Source organism: Tenrec ecaudatus, chromosome 8 (genome assembly GCF_050624435.1).
Source record: "Tenrec ecaudatus isolate mTenEca1 chromosome 8, mTenEca1.hap1, whole genome shotgun sequence".
Taxonomy (NCBI): domain Eukaryota; kingdom Metazoa; phylum Chordata; class Mammalia; order Afrosoricida; family Tenrecidae; genus Tenrec; species Tenrec ecaudatus.
The window spans coordinates 77,506,132-77,524,916 of NC_134537.1; the positions used below are offsets into that span (position 1 = coordinate 77,506,132).

The following is an 18,785-nucleotide window of genomic DNA, read 5'->3' on the forward strand; positions in this document are numbered from 1 at the left end:
AAGAACTTTAGATTTCTAAAAAATATATCCTGAATGGCATATTTTGTAGAATTTAGACATTTGTTTCATATAAAAATGAATTTTTGTGTGCTTGCAGATAATGAAGTACGTGCTCTTTTATTTGAATCAAATGCTTCATTGATGTATAGCCCTACAGAAGTTAATAGCAATCATCATAGTGTGATGGCGAAGAGATTACAGGAGATGAAGGAGAAAAGGGAAAACCTTTCCCCTACGTGTAAGTGATTACAATTCAATAATGTGAAAATGATACAAGTAAATAGTCAGTTCTCACTCAAAACAACTCCATTTTTTGGTCTTGATTTCTCTACCAGAAGGATTTGAAACTTTAATGTTTTCATCTGTTAGTTTTATGATTTATATTTTAAGTTGTGTTCTATATATATTGAATTTATATTTCTGATGCTTATAGGAACATCGGATAGGTAAAGTGCATTTATGCCATTAGATTAATTTTGGCTTCATAGAAAAAAATAAGCCAACCTCCCCCACAAGCTTAAATGAGATAGAAGTGTATTTTTTTGTGTTGAATCGTGTGTAAGAAGTCCAGACGTGCAGGCACTTAAGATTATTGCTGTTCAATACTGTCTTCAAGAATCTAGGCTTTTTTTTTTACTTCCATTCAGAATTTTAAATGTTTCCTAGCTCTCTTAGCTCCCTGTCAGCAGCTTCCCCAGAAAATCCAATTTCTGCTTAATTTTATTGGCTAGGATTTAGCCATATGAGCACTTTTGGTTATGGTTAAGATGGATTACGGTTTTTAAAAAAGGACGTATTGCTGCATTAACTTAAGTCCAAACCCAAAAAGCAAACTTACTGGCTACAGGATCAGTTCCAATCTACAGCAGGCGAACTGCTCTGGTGGGTGTCGGATGCTGTAAGCCTTTACAGATGCAGGAAGCCCTCTCTTTCACTTTTGAAATGAATGGTGGATTCTAACTGCTGACTTTTGGTTAGCAGCTCTATTCATAATTCACTGTACAACCAGGTTCTGTTATTAAGAGGAAAGTGAAATTAGATTAAAAACTCGTAACTTTGTCATAGAGCCAATTCCAATTCATAATTGATCTTACGTAAAGTTTCTCCACGGGGGATTTGAACCGCTGACATTGTAGTTAGCAACCCCGTGGTTACTGGACAGTACCATCAGGACACATAGGTATAATAGATAACTAGCAGTGTTCCAAGTAGATCTCAGTTGTTTCCACAGAAATATTTGTGTACCATCTTGTGTATGTATATGAATGAATTTTCTTAATTTAGCATTGTCAAATTTGCCACTTTCTTACATGCAAAACAGTTGAAAATGCAAATTCCCATCTGTGTGTACCTTCATCATCTTGACTTACTCTCACCTTCCTTTTCTTGATTTCATGATTTATTCCCTTTTACAAGTGTTTCGCTTATGTTTTCATAGAAAAGTTTCCTTTTGAATCTTTTAAGTGTCTTCAGATATGAGAACAAAGCATTATTTTGTTTGTTTCTTCTGTTGTACACTCAGCCTTTAAAGATAACATTTATGAGCATGTTCTTAAAATAAATAATATGGATGTCGTCTGTGACACTGCTAGGATTTCTCAGCCTTGGAAGTCAGCATTTGGGGCTGGGATTTCTCTGTTGTGGAGGACTGTTTGTGCACTGTAGACTGCCCATGATGTGTCACTGAACGCAGACTCCTCTTCCTTCACTCCACCTTCACAGTTGTGAAAATTAAAAATGTCTTTAGACATTGCCAAACAGAGGTCCCAAAAGGGCCCAAAATTGACTCTGGAGGGCCCAAAATTGACTCTGATTGAGAACTACCGCTCTAATTTCAGAGGTAACTACTATGACTATCCATGAAAAAATAAGTCAATCAAATAATATGACAAAGTTTAACTTTTTAAATACATATAATGTTTAAGTTTAATGCTTAAGTGTGTGTGTATGCTTATATGTAAATGCTTAATGCATATATACATATATCTTGTATAGATTATGCTTTATGAATCTCATCTGTATTACATTTAGGTAAGATTTGTGTGTATTGTGTATTAAGTTGGAGATATGAAGTGTAAGAAATGAGTTGATATGCATATACTATATGCTAGAATGAATTATTTCCTATCAATTTCATGTACTAAAAAGACAAAAAATAAAACACTGAAGTTGTATAATGAAAATTTTTAATTATGTTCTAGCTTCCCAAATGATTGAAAAGTCTCATGACAGTCCAGTTAATTCTCTGTGTCTAGCATCTCTGAACATTTCACAGGACTCTTCATGTTCAGGTAAAACGATTTCCTTTTTAATGATATAAGAGAGACTATTGCTGTTTTCTCATTTAAAAGTTCATATAAACATTTCTGATCTCTAAAAGTAGAACTGATGAATTCTGCATTTTTCCTATTATCTGGGCGCTGTTCTACTTACTACTGCATGTAATTCTCCCATTAACTGTGAAGTAGGTGCCATTATAATCCTCATTTTGCCGATGAGAAAACCAAGGAAAAAATATGTTAAACAGCATGATTATTAGCACACAGTGCTTGAGTGGTGGGAAACCTAAGATTCAACCTAGGCAGTCTGACTTAACAGTTACACTCTTAACATGTCACACTGCTTACCAGGTAGGTCTCAGAGAGTGTGGCATGTGGCAAGCTTATTCAATTCCATGCATGTTGAAATGATTCTATATTAACAGTTGCTGATTTAGGCAGATTCTCTGGTTTGAAATAGCCATGGAGCCACTCTTGCGCAATGACATTGCTCTTTCCTTTGGGCTTACGGGAAGCGTTTTAACGCTGGCCTGGGTTTCTTTTTTGAAGTAGAACGTGAGTAATTTCAGCCAGAAAGTGTTAAGTGAACACTGGGTGTTGCCTGTAGCATTTGTGAAGTTTTTATAAAGTGGAGGCCACGCATTAATTCAGCAAACATTGAACCTATAGGGAGCATTGTGCTAGAGATTTGGATAATTTTTTAATCTTTTTAAAAATTAAATCTTTATTAATTTATTTCCAGATGATTCCTTTGCTGGTGTTTTACACTCACCATTTGATGATATTTGTGAAAACGCAGGAAGGAGTAATCAGGAAATAAAATTGGGAAGTCTCAGTAATGAAATTAGAAGTGACATTTGTGTGTCTTCACCTGTATCGAAAACAAGCAGTACACATTCATCACGATCTTGCAGCTACCTCAACACATTCACACCTCAAAGACCCATGGATAATCTTCCAAAGGAAAAATCAGATTGGCAAGAGAATATTGTTGGTGAAATAGGCACTCCTGAAAAAAGGCAATCTGAAGGAGTATCAAAGATACTTGATGAGAAATATCACACGTCTCCTGTTTTGTCTTCAACAAAAAGCCACTGTTCGGTTCATTCAAGACTCAGAAGTCTCTCAGCAAAAAGAAAGAGAGCATCACCACGCTTACATTCACCTCCCCCCAAAAAATTAAAGAAAAAATGGAACAGCACAAAATCTGCCATCCCAAAATCGAAACAGCTCAAGTTGGACAACAGACCACATTCTACAACCACACCTGTCAGAGGGACTTCTGATTGTGAGGACCTCTCGTATGATGATTATTTCTCACCTGTGAATCTTCAGGAAAGGAATTCAAAGCATCTTCTCTCTGAATTTCAGTCACCATTAAGCCCTGTTCTGTTCAAATGCAGAAGAAGCCTTTCAAAGAATGAGAGAGCATATGCATTAGAAATGTCTGATTTTTCCTGTATGGGTAAGGAATCAAGTACAGTTGACATCACCAATCTAACAGCCAAAACTAGCTCCAGTCTTCAGAGACCTGCAAGTGATGAAGGAAGTTCAAGTTTGAGCGCCCTGACTACTAAGGAAACATATGCAGTAGAAGAAACTGTGGAGTCTTCTGGTCAAACTGATCCTCAGAAAAGAGACGGCCCATCCTCAGAAGGAAATAACTTTTATGGTATTATTACTGAAATTGTTCATCAAAAAGAATGTCTAGAGAATGGACCTCCTGGTAATTTAACTCCTTTGAAAAGAAACACTAATAAAATAAAAGAATTGATTAACAGTAAAAGCATGCAGAAAGAAAGTAGTACTTCTAAAATGTTGAACTTGTCCGAGAGTGACACACATGATTATAAGCTAAAATTTGTAGATGATTATAATGTGGACAAGTCAGCAGAAGAAATGGAAAGTTTATCCAGAGGATATAAAGAAAGTATGTGAATCTCCTTTTTTCAAGTTGCTTTATTATAATAGTATATCCATACTTTAATTTCTCACAATTTTTTCATAATTCAAATTTTTTTTAAAGCGTTTTCTTTGATTTTTTGAAATGTTATATGTCCAGTGGTAAAAGCCTTTAAAGATTTTAGGGTGAGATGACTTACTCTACTATTAAATTTCTGGGCTAATTGGTTAAATGCTTTGGCTTTGTTCCTTTATAGTTTTCTACTATAACATGATTATTATGTCATGGGCTTAAATTTTATATATATAATTTTATTGGGTGCTATTACAGTTCTTATAGTAATCCATATGTCAGTTGTATCAAGTACAATTGTACATATGTTGCCATCATAATTTCCAAAACATTTTCTGTCTACTTGAGCCCTTGGTATCAGCTCCTCTTTTTTTTCCCTTCCTCCCCCACACCCTCCTTCCATCATGAGCCCTTGATAATTTATTTTTTTCCTAGCCTACTCTGCTTGCTGTCTCCCTTCACCCACGTTTCTGTTCATCCCCCTGGGGCAGGGGTCGGGGAAGGAGCTGTATATTAATCATTGCTATTGGTTCCCCATTTCTCCCCCTTTTACCGCCACATTCCTCCTACCTTAGTGGCATCGCTACTCATTGTTCCTGAAGGGTTTATCTGTCCTGGATTCTTTGTGTGGGAAAAAAATTTTTGTTTTGGTTCATAACAATGAGCCTGTTGGTTTTTTTTTTTAAGAAATTAAAATACAGTAAATCATTGATTCTGTCAAGAAAATGTGACATGAAAAAGTAAATTTGAGACTATTATCAATACTTGATTATGAAGAAACTTGGACAATATTAGCTATAAAGAAAAACTACAATTAATATCTTTGCTAAGAAGTTCATTGTAAAACCTTGTTTAAAGTTTGCTTATTTTGCTTTAAACATCTTTTAAAGTGCCTTTATTCTTATGTAATCATAGTAATAAACTGGGTAAGACAACATACATAATCATGAACGAGTAATTATCGTGTAAGTAACAACAATAAGCAATTTTACAATTTTTCATAAGCCTAAGTAGGTTTTAACAATCAACATAGGAGACTTAAATCTTCGTCCTCTGTATTGGGCGGCATTTGATTTTGTTGTGCTTGTGGTCATTCTGACAGCACCCTGCAGCTACCACATAACCATCACAGAACTGCGACTTGAATACGAGCAGTGTGGGTCTTAACTTCCTTGTTTAAGAAGTTATGAGAGTTGATAAAATCACGTGTACATATTTTTCAGAATTACTACCCCCCAAAACAGTATCACAAAAATAGGAGTTTAAATTCACTATTTATACCTGGGAGCAAGATGAGGCTTTCTGCTCCCATACAGATTGATAGCCTGGGAAACCAGAGGGGCAGTTCTGCTCTGCCTTGTAGGCTTGCTGTGAGTGAGAATTGGTGGAGTGGCACTGAGTTTGGTATTGTTTTATCTTTCCAACCTAAAAAAAATCAATAAACGATTTCTCCTTTGGCTTAGTGTGTTTCCAGTATATTTCTTGTAAAATTACGTATGTCAGTTGAAAAGTTGATATAGAACAATAATTGACTTTATTTCAAAACAAAATAATAACATACAAATATAAATTTAATGGAAAAGACAAATTTTCAGATAGCATAGTGTACACTTTAATTCCCATGTTACAAAGAAAAGATGTAATTTTCCTTGAACTAAATATTATTTGTATTACCCATGCTAAGACTTAATTTCCCTTTATCTACAGGATAAGTTAGAAGAAGAAGAGGGCAGGCGTACAAGTTGATTTTAAGATTTCTGAAACGAGGAGATTTTAAGATCTTGTTGGTCATACTGTGTTCACAGACATTGGGTGGTATACAGGCAGGATCTTGGTGTAACTATATTTGATTCACAAAAGAAAAGAAAGATTTTATTTACCCAAATATAGTGACAACCTGTTTTATAATTTGTTCTATAAATAGGGTTGCCTGTCCTATTTTAATGTAATTCTGAAGAGAGAAAATTAAGGAATTCTAGAATAAGAAAACACTATATAATGCCTGTCCTAAATCTAACCCTTTGTATTTAAAGATAAGACTAAGGCTCACTGACATTTTACATTGTTCTTAGTTCTACTGGCACTCGCATATCCCAGCACAATTTGCTAATAGGCCTCAGATAAAATCATATAGCACTCAGATTAATTTGGAAATACACACTTGCTGAAATTGTGGAGCGGTGAAAACTACAGTTCAAGTTATACCTTTCTCATTCTTTTATGTTGAAATAAAATGGTTTTAGTTTCTATGTTTAGGTTAAATCTGTTACTATTATTGAAATGTAAAACAGATCAGATGCTATCAAGTTTTTAAGAACAAATTATAAAATAGATTCAGTTCCAAAGATTGATTGCACATGAACTGAAGGAGACTCAAACTCACTGCCCTCTGAGTTATTTCGGTCTGATAGTGCAACTACAGGACAACTAGGAGTGTCCAGAGGTTTCTAAGCTCATCATGATGGAAACAGATTCCTACACAACAGCAGGTGGGTGTGGACCACAGACATCTAGTCTAGCAGCTGAGAGCGTCAATCACTGCATCAGTACACTCTTGAATTAAGTTTATGGTTTTGTTTTTTGAAGTAGTAATCTTTGAAATCATGTTATCTAGTAATCTTTACTTTAAAAATTATTCTCTAACAGTACACAAATAGCATTCTCATTATAATAAAACTGATTAAAAATAGAAAAATTATCCTTTCCCACATCTTTTATCTTTTGCTTTTAATTCATTTACTAACTACTTATTCTGGCAGACTTGCTAAAGCTTCTACAACGATAACAGAGGCTAAACAATAAAAGCTACAGAAAGACTGGAACCGCATCAGTAGGCCCTTCACAGTTTTTGAAATGAACTTTGAGCTGTTTTGTTTTGGTTTTTAAACACAATAAGTCATCAGAAGGGTTTGAACATGGGGGGCGGGGGGAAGATCCAATTTAAGTTTAAATATAATTCTGGATTCTTTATGGAGAATGAACCATGGGCAAGAGTGATTGTCTGCTAGAAGCAATCATGAATAACAATGTTAACTTTTCGATATGGGGGGATGTGTGGGTACAGACATACAGATAAGTGTTTGGGGTTTTATTTTTTGCAGTTGTGGAATCTATTCTGCAGGAAAGAGACTTGGCAGTCTGCTTGGGTAAGAGGCCCTTGCAGGCCCTGTAGGGAGGTTCCACTTTATCTTCTAGGATTGTTTTGAGTAGGAATCAACTTAAGAGCAATTGGTTTGTTTTGGGGGGTATTTGTTGTTAAGTGCCATTGAGTTTAACCCACAGCAACTATGTACAACAGATGGAAACATTGCCCGGCTTGTGCCATCCTCACAATTACTCCCAGGCCTGAACCCTTTGTTTCAGCCACTGTGTCAATCCATCTCATTGAGCACCCCTTTTTTTCTCTGTCCCTCCACTTTATCAAACATGATGTCCTTCTCCAGGGTCTGGTTTCTCATGAGAACATGTTAAAAGTTTGTAAGATGGAACCTTACCATCCTTGCCACAACAGGGCAGCCACAATGGGGCACTCAAGGTGGAATTCTTCCAAGACAGATTCTCTTGGCATAGTCCTTGGGGTTTTAAATCTTCTCTAGCGCCATATGATTATATTTTCTGTTGTATATTATACATAAATACACACAAAATTGTTATATTAGAAGTGTTTTGATATTGCAGTCAGCGAATCAATAGATCTTTTTGAAATATAATTGATAAATATCAGTAAGCAAAATTTATAAGGGACCAGATAATAAGTTAGTATTTGTTCAGAGACAATTGTGATGTGTAGATAGTTGTTTAGTAGGTATTTATGTAATGAGGGAAAAAATGGCAATACTTTTATTGAGATCCTAAATATCTTTAAAATGTGTACAATTTATTTTTGAAATATAGGTATACCAATGAGTTCTCTTTCACTTTTTGTATTTAATTCATTTGGTAACTATTCTAACAGCCATACTCCAAGCTTCTGGAATAACAGAATAAAACAGTATGCCTGTGTTGCAAACAATTGTAGATAATTGTGTGGGTTTTTTTTGGTGTGGGGAGAGAACGCCCTGGTGTCATAGTGGACTACACACTGAACTGCTAACCACAAAGTTTGCAGTTCAAAGTCACCAGCCACTCTGCCAAACATAGATGAGTCTGTACTCCCATAAAGATTTAAAGTCTCAGAAACCTAAAGGAGCAGTTCTACCCTGTCCTAAACGGTTTCTGTGGGTTGTAAACAACTCAACTGCAGTGAGCTTGGTTTTTTAATGAGAAGAACTAGTTCACTTTCAGAAGAAGGAATAACAGTTTGCTTTATTGAACTTGAAATTGAGTGTTTCCATCAAAATTGATTTTAAATAATGTGATGTGTAATAAAATCTCATATATTTTTTGTTTGGAATTGCCTTTTTAACACAAGTATGCCAAATACTGTGATCAATATACAACCTAGGACTTTCATTGAGTTTTTTCATTGTTTTGGAAGGTATTTACAGAATTCGGATGTTTTCCTTTTGGCATGTCCTTATATTTCAGATTAATAACTTCCAATTAATGGTTAGGTGGAAGCTTCCTGATTATGATTTTAAATAATAGATTTTGTAATTTGGAAATTCCCTTTGAAGTGCATCAAGATCTAGAAATCCTTTCTGGAATGATAGTTTGAGCTCCAGAAAATCACTCCACCTCACATTTGTGTGGAAATGGAGGTTCCAATTCATGAGAAACCTTTGACAGAGTAAAGGGAGAGGATGTCAAGATGTTCAAGAAGGAAGTGTACAATACTGCTTAGTGTGATTGAACTGTAGAACAATGTGATATCTGTATTAGCTCCCAAAAAGTGGTTTTGGAGAAAATAAAACCCTTTGACAGCACTAGATCTGCATAGAATTAGCTTGGCATTGCTAACAACCTCCCCTTCCCCTGCCCGCCAAAACCCTTCTGACAACCTGAAGTCAGTTTTAATGACAAATTTTAAAGCCTATTGGTCATTCTGAACTAGCATATAGCTTGGCCCCTAGCCTGCTAGCCACCAGCCAAGATAGAAGCAAATATAATTCATACCCTCCCCACTTTTTCCCATTTTTGCTATTAATGCTGAAAATTTGTAAGCACAGGTAAGTACATTTGTACCTGGGTTATGAATTTTAGTGTATGTAACTATTAAATTCTTCATCAGCGCTAATAGTTACCACTTTTTAGAGATGGATGATGGCTAGCGTCTCGTACAAAGAATCTGCTTCAGACTTAAAGCAAGTCTCGAACACACTGACATTTATTAAATGAACATTTATTGACAACATTTAAGAAATAATTCACAAAATAGACATGTGAATGTTATTTGTCAGGTTTCTTAGGCCATACTTCATTTGAAACGTTTACAAGAGAGTAACAATATTGGTGGCAAGTTTCTATAAACAAACTCTGCATTAGGTAGCTAGGTAACATTTGACTCGAGAACTATTTAAGGATTGCCGTAAGTCTTTAATATCCCTAGGGTTATAAGCTAGTTAATGCCAAGTTTTACTATTGAACACATTCATTCACAGAGGATTCCCCTGTGCTGTTTTAATGTTTACTATTTTATGTACATGATACTGTTTTAATTTAGTTTACTTGAATCCGTTATTTTATCAATGAGGAACTGTTTCTGACATCAATTATGGTGACAAACAGGCTGACGTATTCTAGCAGTTACAGCTCAATTCTGTTGTTCATTTGTCCATTTAGCAAAGTATCTTATATTTACTTGAAGTATTTATAGGAGTTGCTACAATGTTGTGTTTTGCTTATTTAACATGTTAGCTGACCACTAGGAAATTCTTGATGGTGACAGACGAATACAAGTATTTACTACCCTGCCTATGCTAATGTACTTAAACTACATAAAACTTGTCATGACACCTCTCAGTTCATTAATCCCTGTGATAGAAATAAACGATTCCTTTGCTGATTTCAGTTAGAGGGTGGTCACTGCCGGGAGCTCTAGGTTGGAAAGGATTATGAGGCCATATCCTCTTTGAAGAAAACGTGCCATGATTAATTAGTAGTGTCTAATTAGAGAAGTGAATAATATGGCTGAAGATGAGTTGTATTTGGATTATAACTATGTCATGGATAGAGAAGTATAGGCAAGAGTGCTATAGTAATTTTCTATATAAAGATATAAAAGTCATATAAAGTTTTATGCATTTAATTGATAGTTAATGCAGCTTATAAAGCTTATCAAAATATTATTTTAGGGTTGGTAATGAGAAGCATTTTGTATATGTTAAAGTTATCCTATCAGGCATTTGGATCATCTTGACAATTATAGATTGTTTTTATATTCATAAGTATTCAAGAAATTAAATCACTATTTTAATAAATACATTGTGATAGGTTTATTGTGCCAACCTGGCCAATAGGAACATATGGGATTAATAAGATCGCAGTTTGATTGGAGGGCAAAGAGATAAATGGCTCAATGAGCCCGCCTCTCTGGTGATCAGACCAGTGTGCAGCTGCTAATTCTTTGCCTCAACTTGTGAGCTACACTGCCTGTGGTAATGCCCACTCGTGGATCGTGTCACTAGAGTTCGGAGGTCCTTTAAGACCTGCTTCACCACACTGCTGGTGTATGCATTACTTGACTGTGGGACTGTCAGATCCTGTCATCTTGCTAACTGTTGATGACCCGCCCTGCTGTTTGCTGCCTGTGCCCGGACTGCCTGCATTGCTCTACAGAAGACTCAGCTGTCTGCTTCCTTGACCTGGACCCACCGGCCCTTGTGAGTTGAAGGACTTCCAGTATATTAATTTCCACGGAAGTGAGTTGAACTGAGACCTGTAAAGCTGTGTGGACTAGTTAGTTGTTACATTCCTTCATGCTGTATGTATCCATATCCAAACACACATACATATAATCAAAAGGGTCCTGGTTTTGTTTCTCTGTCTAACATATATACATATAAATGAATTCCATATTTCAATAACATCAAACAGTATTTTTCAGTTGCTACCACAATCAGTTTCAAAACACTCTTCTTGAACTCCTTGATAATAGATCCCCTTTCCTCACCCACACCCCTAAACGTACTCCCCAGGAACCTTTATTCTATTTGCTGTTGATCATTCCTGGGTTTCATAGAAAAACATAATAAAGATTCAAGAAGACTGCTCACAAAAATACATTGGACATAAACTACAATATGAAAAGTAAAAAACAAAAGCCCAGAAAATACTGAAAACTAAACCAGGCCCAAGGTTTTAAGAGGGGAGATCAAGTGGCAACGTTTTAGCCTGTACAAGGCAGGTTTATCACTTTGATGGCTTTCAGTCATCTCTCCAGTACTCTGGTAGACATTAATTTTCATCCCTCACTTAATGGTTACAGGGAAACCACCAGAGGCTTATGCCCTTTGTAGGTCTCACAAATGTATCTCGGGCTTCCAGTATGGTCCATAGCCTCTGCAAACCAGTCTCACAAATTAACCTCTGAACAATACCCTCCTACTGTTAGGGATTATATAATTTACAATCCTTGGGTCTTGGATATTGATATGCTTCTTCACAATGGATTTAGTTGACATCTCATTTAGATGGCTGCTTAACAAATTTGTAACACCCCAGACCTTATTCTGTCTGATAGGTGGGCACCATCTTATCTCCTCATCGCACTTTGGTATAGCACCTATATATTCTGTTTTCATCATGAGGGTGCTTATCGATCGATCAGGGCCATGTCATAAGAACTAATTGTTCTTAAATTGGAGCTAGGATTTAGTGCGAGCCCAAAATCCATTCTTGGATCTGTTTTCATCTGCTTCTGTCTCCCCTTACAGACCTTGTTAATTTATGGTAGAGAATCAACAATCATCTCCCTGGAGCATAAGGATATTCTGTTAATAGTGTCAGTGATAAGCCCCTGGTACTAATTTTTAAAACATAGTTAAGAAGAGGGTATTAGGCTGGTGTAGGTTAACTATATATCACAATTAACCAGATTATCCACGTGTACAGAATAAATACGTGCTTGAATGGACGCTAGTTACACAAGCAGTGGGAATTGATTGTCAGGCAAAATTTAAAATAGTCACTGATAATGGCAATTACAGGTTTGCTGGAATAATATTGTAAGTAGGGCACTGATGTATGTGTTAAGTCAATGTTTATCCACCTAGTGACAGTTCAGTACGCTTGGCATAGCTTTCTTTGGCTTCTTCAAATATCATGAGTTTTCAGTCTTTAGTCCTCTGGTTACAGGTGTCTTTGAGGTAGATTCCAGTTCATCCCGGGGAATTTTCCTCATTGAATCCCTCTGCTGTGTCCTTCGGAGTGTTTTAATACCTTGACGATCCAGGATTCAATCCCCTAGTGTTCTATGACACTTGGCCTGGGATTCCTTGTATATTTTAAATTGAACTGTAATTGTACTCTGACAATTCAAATCATACTCAAATATATTAAGGCTATTTTTCTCAACACCCCCCCCCCCCCCCCCGTTCTCAGAACCTCCTAGTCCCCCTCTCAGTTCAGTGTAAATCTGCTACAGGAGGCTGGCACAAGTGTTACAACTCTTATTTCTTTGGCTGATGTATTGTCATTCATTCTTTTGATTTTTCATTAATCATGTGTACACTCTGTACTACTCTGGTATTATGAGTTTTAATTTTGTTTCTTGGAAGTAAGATGTTAGAAATGAGTATTTATTTTTATTATCCTTGCTGAGGAGTAACTTTGGCATGAGCAGTATCTCTTAAGGTTTTTTCTTTTTTTTGTTTGAGATGAACTTGTTTGACACTAATATTCCAATTCCATTTCAGTTTTAGCTTTCTTTTTCTTTTTGTGAAGCCACTCAAACTACTTTTTAGGTTTGAAAAATAAGGAATATGGAGGTCCTTTTTTTTTTTGAGGGGGAGGCTTGCTAAAGAAACATTATTAAATACATCTATTACGCAGTCCATCTCAAAAAAGGAACTCAACAACATATCTTGTTAAACCCTCCATTTTTTCTACCCTTCACATCCTTTCCTTGTAGCAGCAAAGTCTTGAGTAATGGTTTATAAACCATGTTTCTTCTTTGTTTTTCCTTGTAACAATGGTGATATTAAATATTTATCCTAGTAAAATTAAATGTTTTCTAACTTTTCTGTAGTGTTTAAGAGAATTGTTATTTTATTGATGCTTAAAATTCCATAGTATAAATGTACCAGAGCTTGTTTATCCATTTCTCTCTAATTGTTTTTTTAAATCGTTTCCATGTTTTTGTTATTGTGGAGATTGCTGCAATGAACATAGATGTACACATGTTATTTGTGTTGTAGTCTTAATTTCATTGGTGTATATACTCAGTAGAGAGATTGCTGGATCATAAGGTACTTGTGTTTGCATTTGTGTAAAAAGTGCCATACTGATTTCCATAGTGGTTGTACAATTCTGCAGTCCCAGCAGTAATGTAAGAGTGCTCCTATCTCTTCACAGCCTCTTTAGCACTTATTACCTTCTGTTTTCTTGAATTTTGCCAAAAAAATGTCAATGTGAGGTGATACTGTTTTAATTTGTAATTCTCTTATTGCTCATAATCAGAACATTTCTTCTGTTGACTGTTGACTTTGGTAAATTGTTTATTCATGTCTTGTGCCTAGATTTTTATTTGATTATTTGTATTTTATTGTTAAGATTTTGTTTTCTATATATTTTGGAGATTAGCTCTTTATCTGATGTATTCTCACTGGGTTATCTTGACTGTTTTGATGTGCCTGGATGTAGTATTTTTAGTAGGTTCCAGTTCCTTATGTAGATCCTTTAAGGCTCTTTCAGTATTCATGTCTCATTTCTTAACCTGCACTTTGCGGATACTCATGTAACTTAACTTGGTTCTGCTTTTCAAGGGTTCACAATTGATATATTCTTTCTTTCATTAACAAAATGTTAATATTGCTGATCTCTGGTTGAATGAGTGAAGATTGTGATTGAACTAATTCACACTGAGTGATCACTTTTGAAATGTCCTCGATGCAGTTTTTTTTTCTAAAAGGTAGCATTTCAGGATAATGATAAAAATTAGATGATTATAAGATCTTTCCTGTATATTTGATCCTATCTTTAAGCCATTTAATGATTTGCATAATGAAATTAAGATGAATTTGGGAGAGGAGAAAGTTTAAGAGTTATTATTTTGATAAGTAGATTGGGTGATTGAAAAATATAAGAGTATGTTGTAAGAAAAATAGGTACAAGGTGGGCTATGAGCATGGTAGTTGAAATTTTTCAAACTTTTGAAATGATGCTCAATAGGTAGTTTGATATATGGAAACACACCTCAGCCAGGAGGTATAGAAAAGATGCAATCTATTGAAAATTGTGAAATCACCCTTGGATTGTGTGAAGGAAACTGATGACAACCCCATGAAACAACAACTTTAATGCAGTAAACAAAACAAGTCATTTGATAGGTGGGAGGAACGCCAGAGAAATGGGGAGTGGACGCTTTCTCCCTGGGTTCCAGCAAGTCATAAAGGCTGCATGCCCATCTTGGGGATGCTTACACAGTTACTTTTGCATTTCCGACTGGTTTGGGCTTACTGAGGGGATCCTCAAAGAAGACACGGCACTAAATGACTAAGCTGTGTTTGAAATGCTGCTTTAACATACCCAAATAAGAAATCAGGTACTTCGTTCATTTTGGAACTGCATGCTTTATGAAAGCATGCTATGGCATTGTCACTGTTTTTCTTAGTTTCGGAAAGGTTATGGGGCGTTCTATAGAGCCTTAATTTTAGTGCTTACAAAGCGCTTCACGACGTACTGGTTTGGGCAGGAATTACTACAAGTAACTGTAATAGTTTGGTTGTTTTACGTGAATAAACCAGGGAGGTGACCCCAAAATAAATCTTTAGTTCACTGTTGTTCTTATTTTGATGTACTCTTGCTTTAAGTAAATATTTGTATTTAAAAAGGAATTAAATGCACATGTGGCACCAGTAATATTCTAGCATTCTAGTAACTTTTAATTTTATATCTTAAAGATAAAATAAAAATCAGAGTGCATCCGTGCCTAGCCTGGGGGCAGGTTGGGTATTACCAGCATTTTGAAAAAATTATTGTTGAACATAGTAGAAAGGGGAGAGAGGTAAGAAACTATGCATAAAAAGTGAGTCAAAGCAAGAAACTTCGAATAGCTAGAACATTAAGTCAGCTGCAGAATAGCCTTCTACCCAGCCTGCTACCACGTCAACCCAGGTAGACAGAGCCTTGGTTTCTCCTTGCTGGGCGTGCAAAGTGTCCTGGGGGTGAAGTAGCACTGGGCAGAAGTGAAATTTAAATTCAAATCCGTTGTAGTGAGCGTAGCAAAGAAGTGAAATAGAAATGATTCGTGTGGAGCTAGTGGGATCAGTGTTGGGCTAGTTTGAGTCTCCAAAGCAGTGTGCCCTCTTAGGGTTTATGTGCAAGGCAGGTTTTTTTGTTTTTTTTTTATTTTAGAATCTGAACAGTTTTAAGGCTTGGGTTGCAATGAATAAGTTCAGGTGTACCATTTAACAGTTTTTCATTTTTCTCACTTAACTAGAACCTTGTATTTGAAGAATTAAACATTTTTGCAACATTCTAAACTTGCTGTATTTTTGAGCAAATAACCCCCTTACTGAAAATATACCCTGCTAGTTTTTTATACTTATAAAAATAAATTAACATACTGCTCTTAATGTGAAAATGTGTTCTCTGTAGAAATACCTGTTTCTATCATAGCATCTTACCTATCTTATGTGGAAAACAATCAAATTTGGATGACGCTTCATATGATTTTTGCCTGCTTATGAATCTGTGCCTACATCACCTATTAGGAAGTGAGCTCCTTCAAAATGAAGGCGATGGCTCATCCATCTTTGGCTCTTCTGTGGGTACCCAGTTAAATGTTTAAGTAACCACTAAGAATGTCTTGGATAAGCATATTACTAAATGAGTGGAATGATGTTGGTAGGTGGGGCTGACATTTATCTTCTTGTGTGAGGTAGCTAACAATCACTTGTGACGACGACTGGCTTAAATGTTCCCTGACTGCTGTTCTCAGTTGTCCTCTGTGTTTCCCTAGTCGTCTTCATATACTGATTAGGGGTTATGAGCAGATGGTAAGCATGATAGGAGACGTGTTAATAGATCAGTGAGCCCAAAGTAAAAATTTCATATTTAGGATTTCTACATAGTTCAGCACCATGAAATCATGCTTTCCTTGATATATTTCTTCCTGGTGTGTGTGTCTGCTTGTTGAGAAGCTGGTCTAAGGTAGATAATTGTGGGAAATTAAAAGGTGGAACCGTAGGCATCTGTTGGTAGATTGAAAGCTGCAGCTTTGTACTGAAAACTGCTGGTTTAGAAAAACTCAGGCTGATTCAGTAACTACAGTTTCTTATTTTCTCTACTAGGTAACTGCTTACTTGGAGAAGGTGGGTTTTGTGTGTGTAGTAGAAGTTGGGCAGCTCCCTACAAGGTCAGCAGCATAAAACCACCAGCCTCTCTGAGAGAGAAAGATGAGGCTTTCTATCTCCATAAACTTGGACAGCCTTAGAAACCCACAGAGGCAGTTTTGTTCAGCCCAATAGGGTCACACTGAGTTGGAATGCCAGGGAATCTGAGTGTTAGATGTGGTTGAGTCAGTTCCAACTCATAGTGACCCTGTCTCTATACCACAGAATGAAACACCGCTCGCCCCTAGGACAACCTCACAATTATATGTAAATAAATTGAATTTTCCTTTTTTGTTTGCCTAAGTTGTAGTTAGTATTCAGTTCGTATAAAGTTTTAATTAATCTCTGTTTGGATTTTAGGTGTTAAAGAAGGACAAATAAGCCATGACGTTTTACATGGTGCGCTTGAAGGCTTTAAGGAACTCAACCCTCATGAAGAATCAAACAATCAAAGCAGTGTCAGAAAGGTCAGTGTTCTTGTAGAACCATGTCATTCTAAACTTTCTCATGCCGCTTCATGAAGCATAAGCTAACCTATTAAACTTGGATTTTATTTAATTATGAGTAAATGTTGGAAACTTCTGATAATGAAACGGGGAACTTTGGTCACATTTAGGACACAGTTACTGTGGCTGGAACAAGTTTTCTCGCATCACTTTGCCAATGTATTTCTGACTTGTGAAAATGCCAACAGCTTCTCCTGAGCAGAGCCAGTATTTGTTGTAGTTCTATAATCTGAATAAACATTCAGGAGGTAGGAGTTTGTTAAGAACCCAAACATTCACTTGTAACCAGTCACGGTTTGAACTTTAGCCATTAGAGGGAAACATTTCTATACTAGCGCTGGTTTCAGTTTTTGAGTTTAGCTGTTTCTCTATAACTAACTTATCACAGTATAGATTTACATAAGTAATGGAAGCAAGATTTTGAGAGTTGATATTGTTGACCATCTGCTTTCCCTAACCACATTTAAAATGAGCCATTAAATATTGCCCTGTTCTTCATTGAGGGAGTGGTGAATGCAGTGAAATCTGACTGTAGATTGATGGGGGAAAGAAACTATGGATAAATAAGCAACACATTTGAAAGATAGCAAGGGGAATAGATAGGAGTCTGCAGTGGGACAGCTGACGCCTGATACTTGTGCAGGAGCAAACGAAGGGCTCCTTCTACCTGACGAGACATTCGGTTGCTTAGGTCCTTATATTGGTAATGGGTAAAAGAAGCTCAAATTGCACAGAGTCCATGATTGCAGAAACTCCTATTTGTTGAACTTTTTCTGATTGTCTCGGGGGGTGGGGGGGGGTTGGCGGGAATGAGCAGAAAAAGAAAAGTGAATTATATTTTGAATAGATGAACTTACAAGGTCCCCCACAGCATATTAGTAGTATAAGTGACAGTAAGGATTCTGACCTTCCATTTTATAGTTTTATTGATTATTCATTATTCTCATATATCATTTTACCCTTATATGTTACCCACAAGGTGTGTGCCTATTGTAGGAAGCTGATGAAACGTGTGTTTTACTTCCCTTTTAAGTACTGATGATCTCTAAACTTTCTCCTTTATAAAAAAACAAAGGGAAAAATAACTTATTGATACTCATGAATCAGTATTTATTAGGCATCCCCTATTACGTAGGTATTGCTTCTTCTTACAAATTCCACGGCAGTTTGTACATGTGTCTACTGTAAATCTTCGTCCTTTATATTATTTGTTCTCGCCTATGCCTTGTAAAGGAGCCTTGGTGGTGCTATGGGTTACATGTTGGGCTGGTAAATGCAAGATCAGCAACCGAAACCCACCAGCCCCTCAGGAGAAAGAAGAAAATGTCTGCTCTTGTAAGAGTTACCGTCTTGGGAGCCTTCTATAGGACTGCTATGGGTTAGAACCCACCTCATGGCATTGGATTTGGCTTTGGATGTATATCTTCTTGGAAAAGCAGCAGCAGCTCTTGACTCACCACCACCATTGTTTCAGTACTTTGTACTATATGTAAAAAAAGTACCTAATAAAATAAATATTTATTATTAATCTTTTCTCCATGTAAGTTTCCCTTCCTCTGGTCAAATGCATGATTTTTTACTTATTAATTGT

The 18,785-nt window shown here is 36.2% G+C and overlaps 1 protein-coding gene across 3 annotated transcripts in view; it reads left to right on the top strand.

Moving 5' to 3' along the window:
• Positions 1–18,785, top strand: part of MCPH1 (microcephalin 1) — a 348,942-nt gene that overhangs the window by 42,652 nt on the left and 287,505 nt on the right. For 2 of the 3 annotated variants that reach the window (XM_075556424.1, XM_075556425.1), the window contains exons 6-9: positions 98–238; positions 2,202–2,291; positions 3,022–4,209; positions 17,049–17,155. In XM_075556424.1, coding sequence (XP_075412539.1) covers positions 98–238; positions 2,202–2,291; positions 3,022–4,209; positions 17,049–17,155 — 1,526 coding nt within the window. The remainder of the gene's footprint in view (positions 1–97; positions 239–2,201; positions 2,292–3,021; positions 4,210–17,048; positions 17,156–18,785) is intronic. The other variant, XM_075556426.1, reaches the window with a different exon arrangement.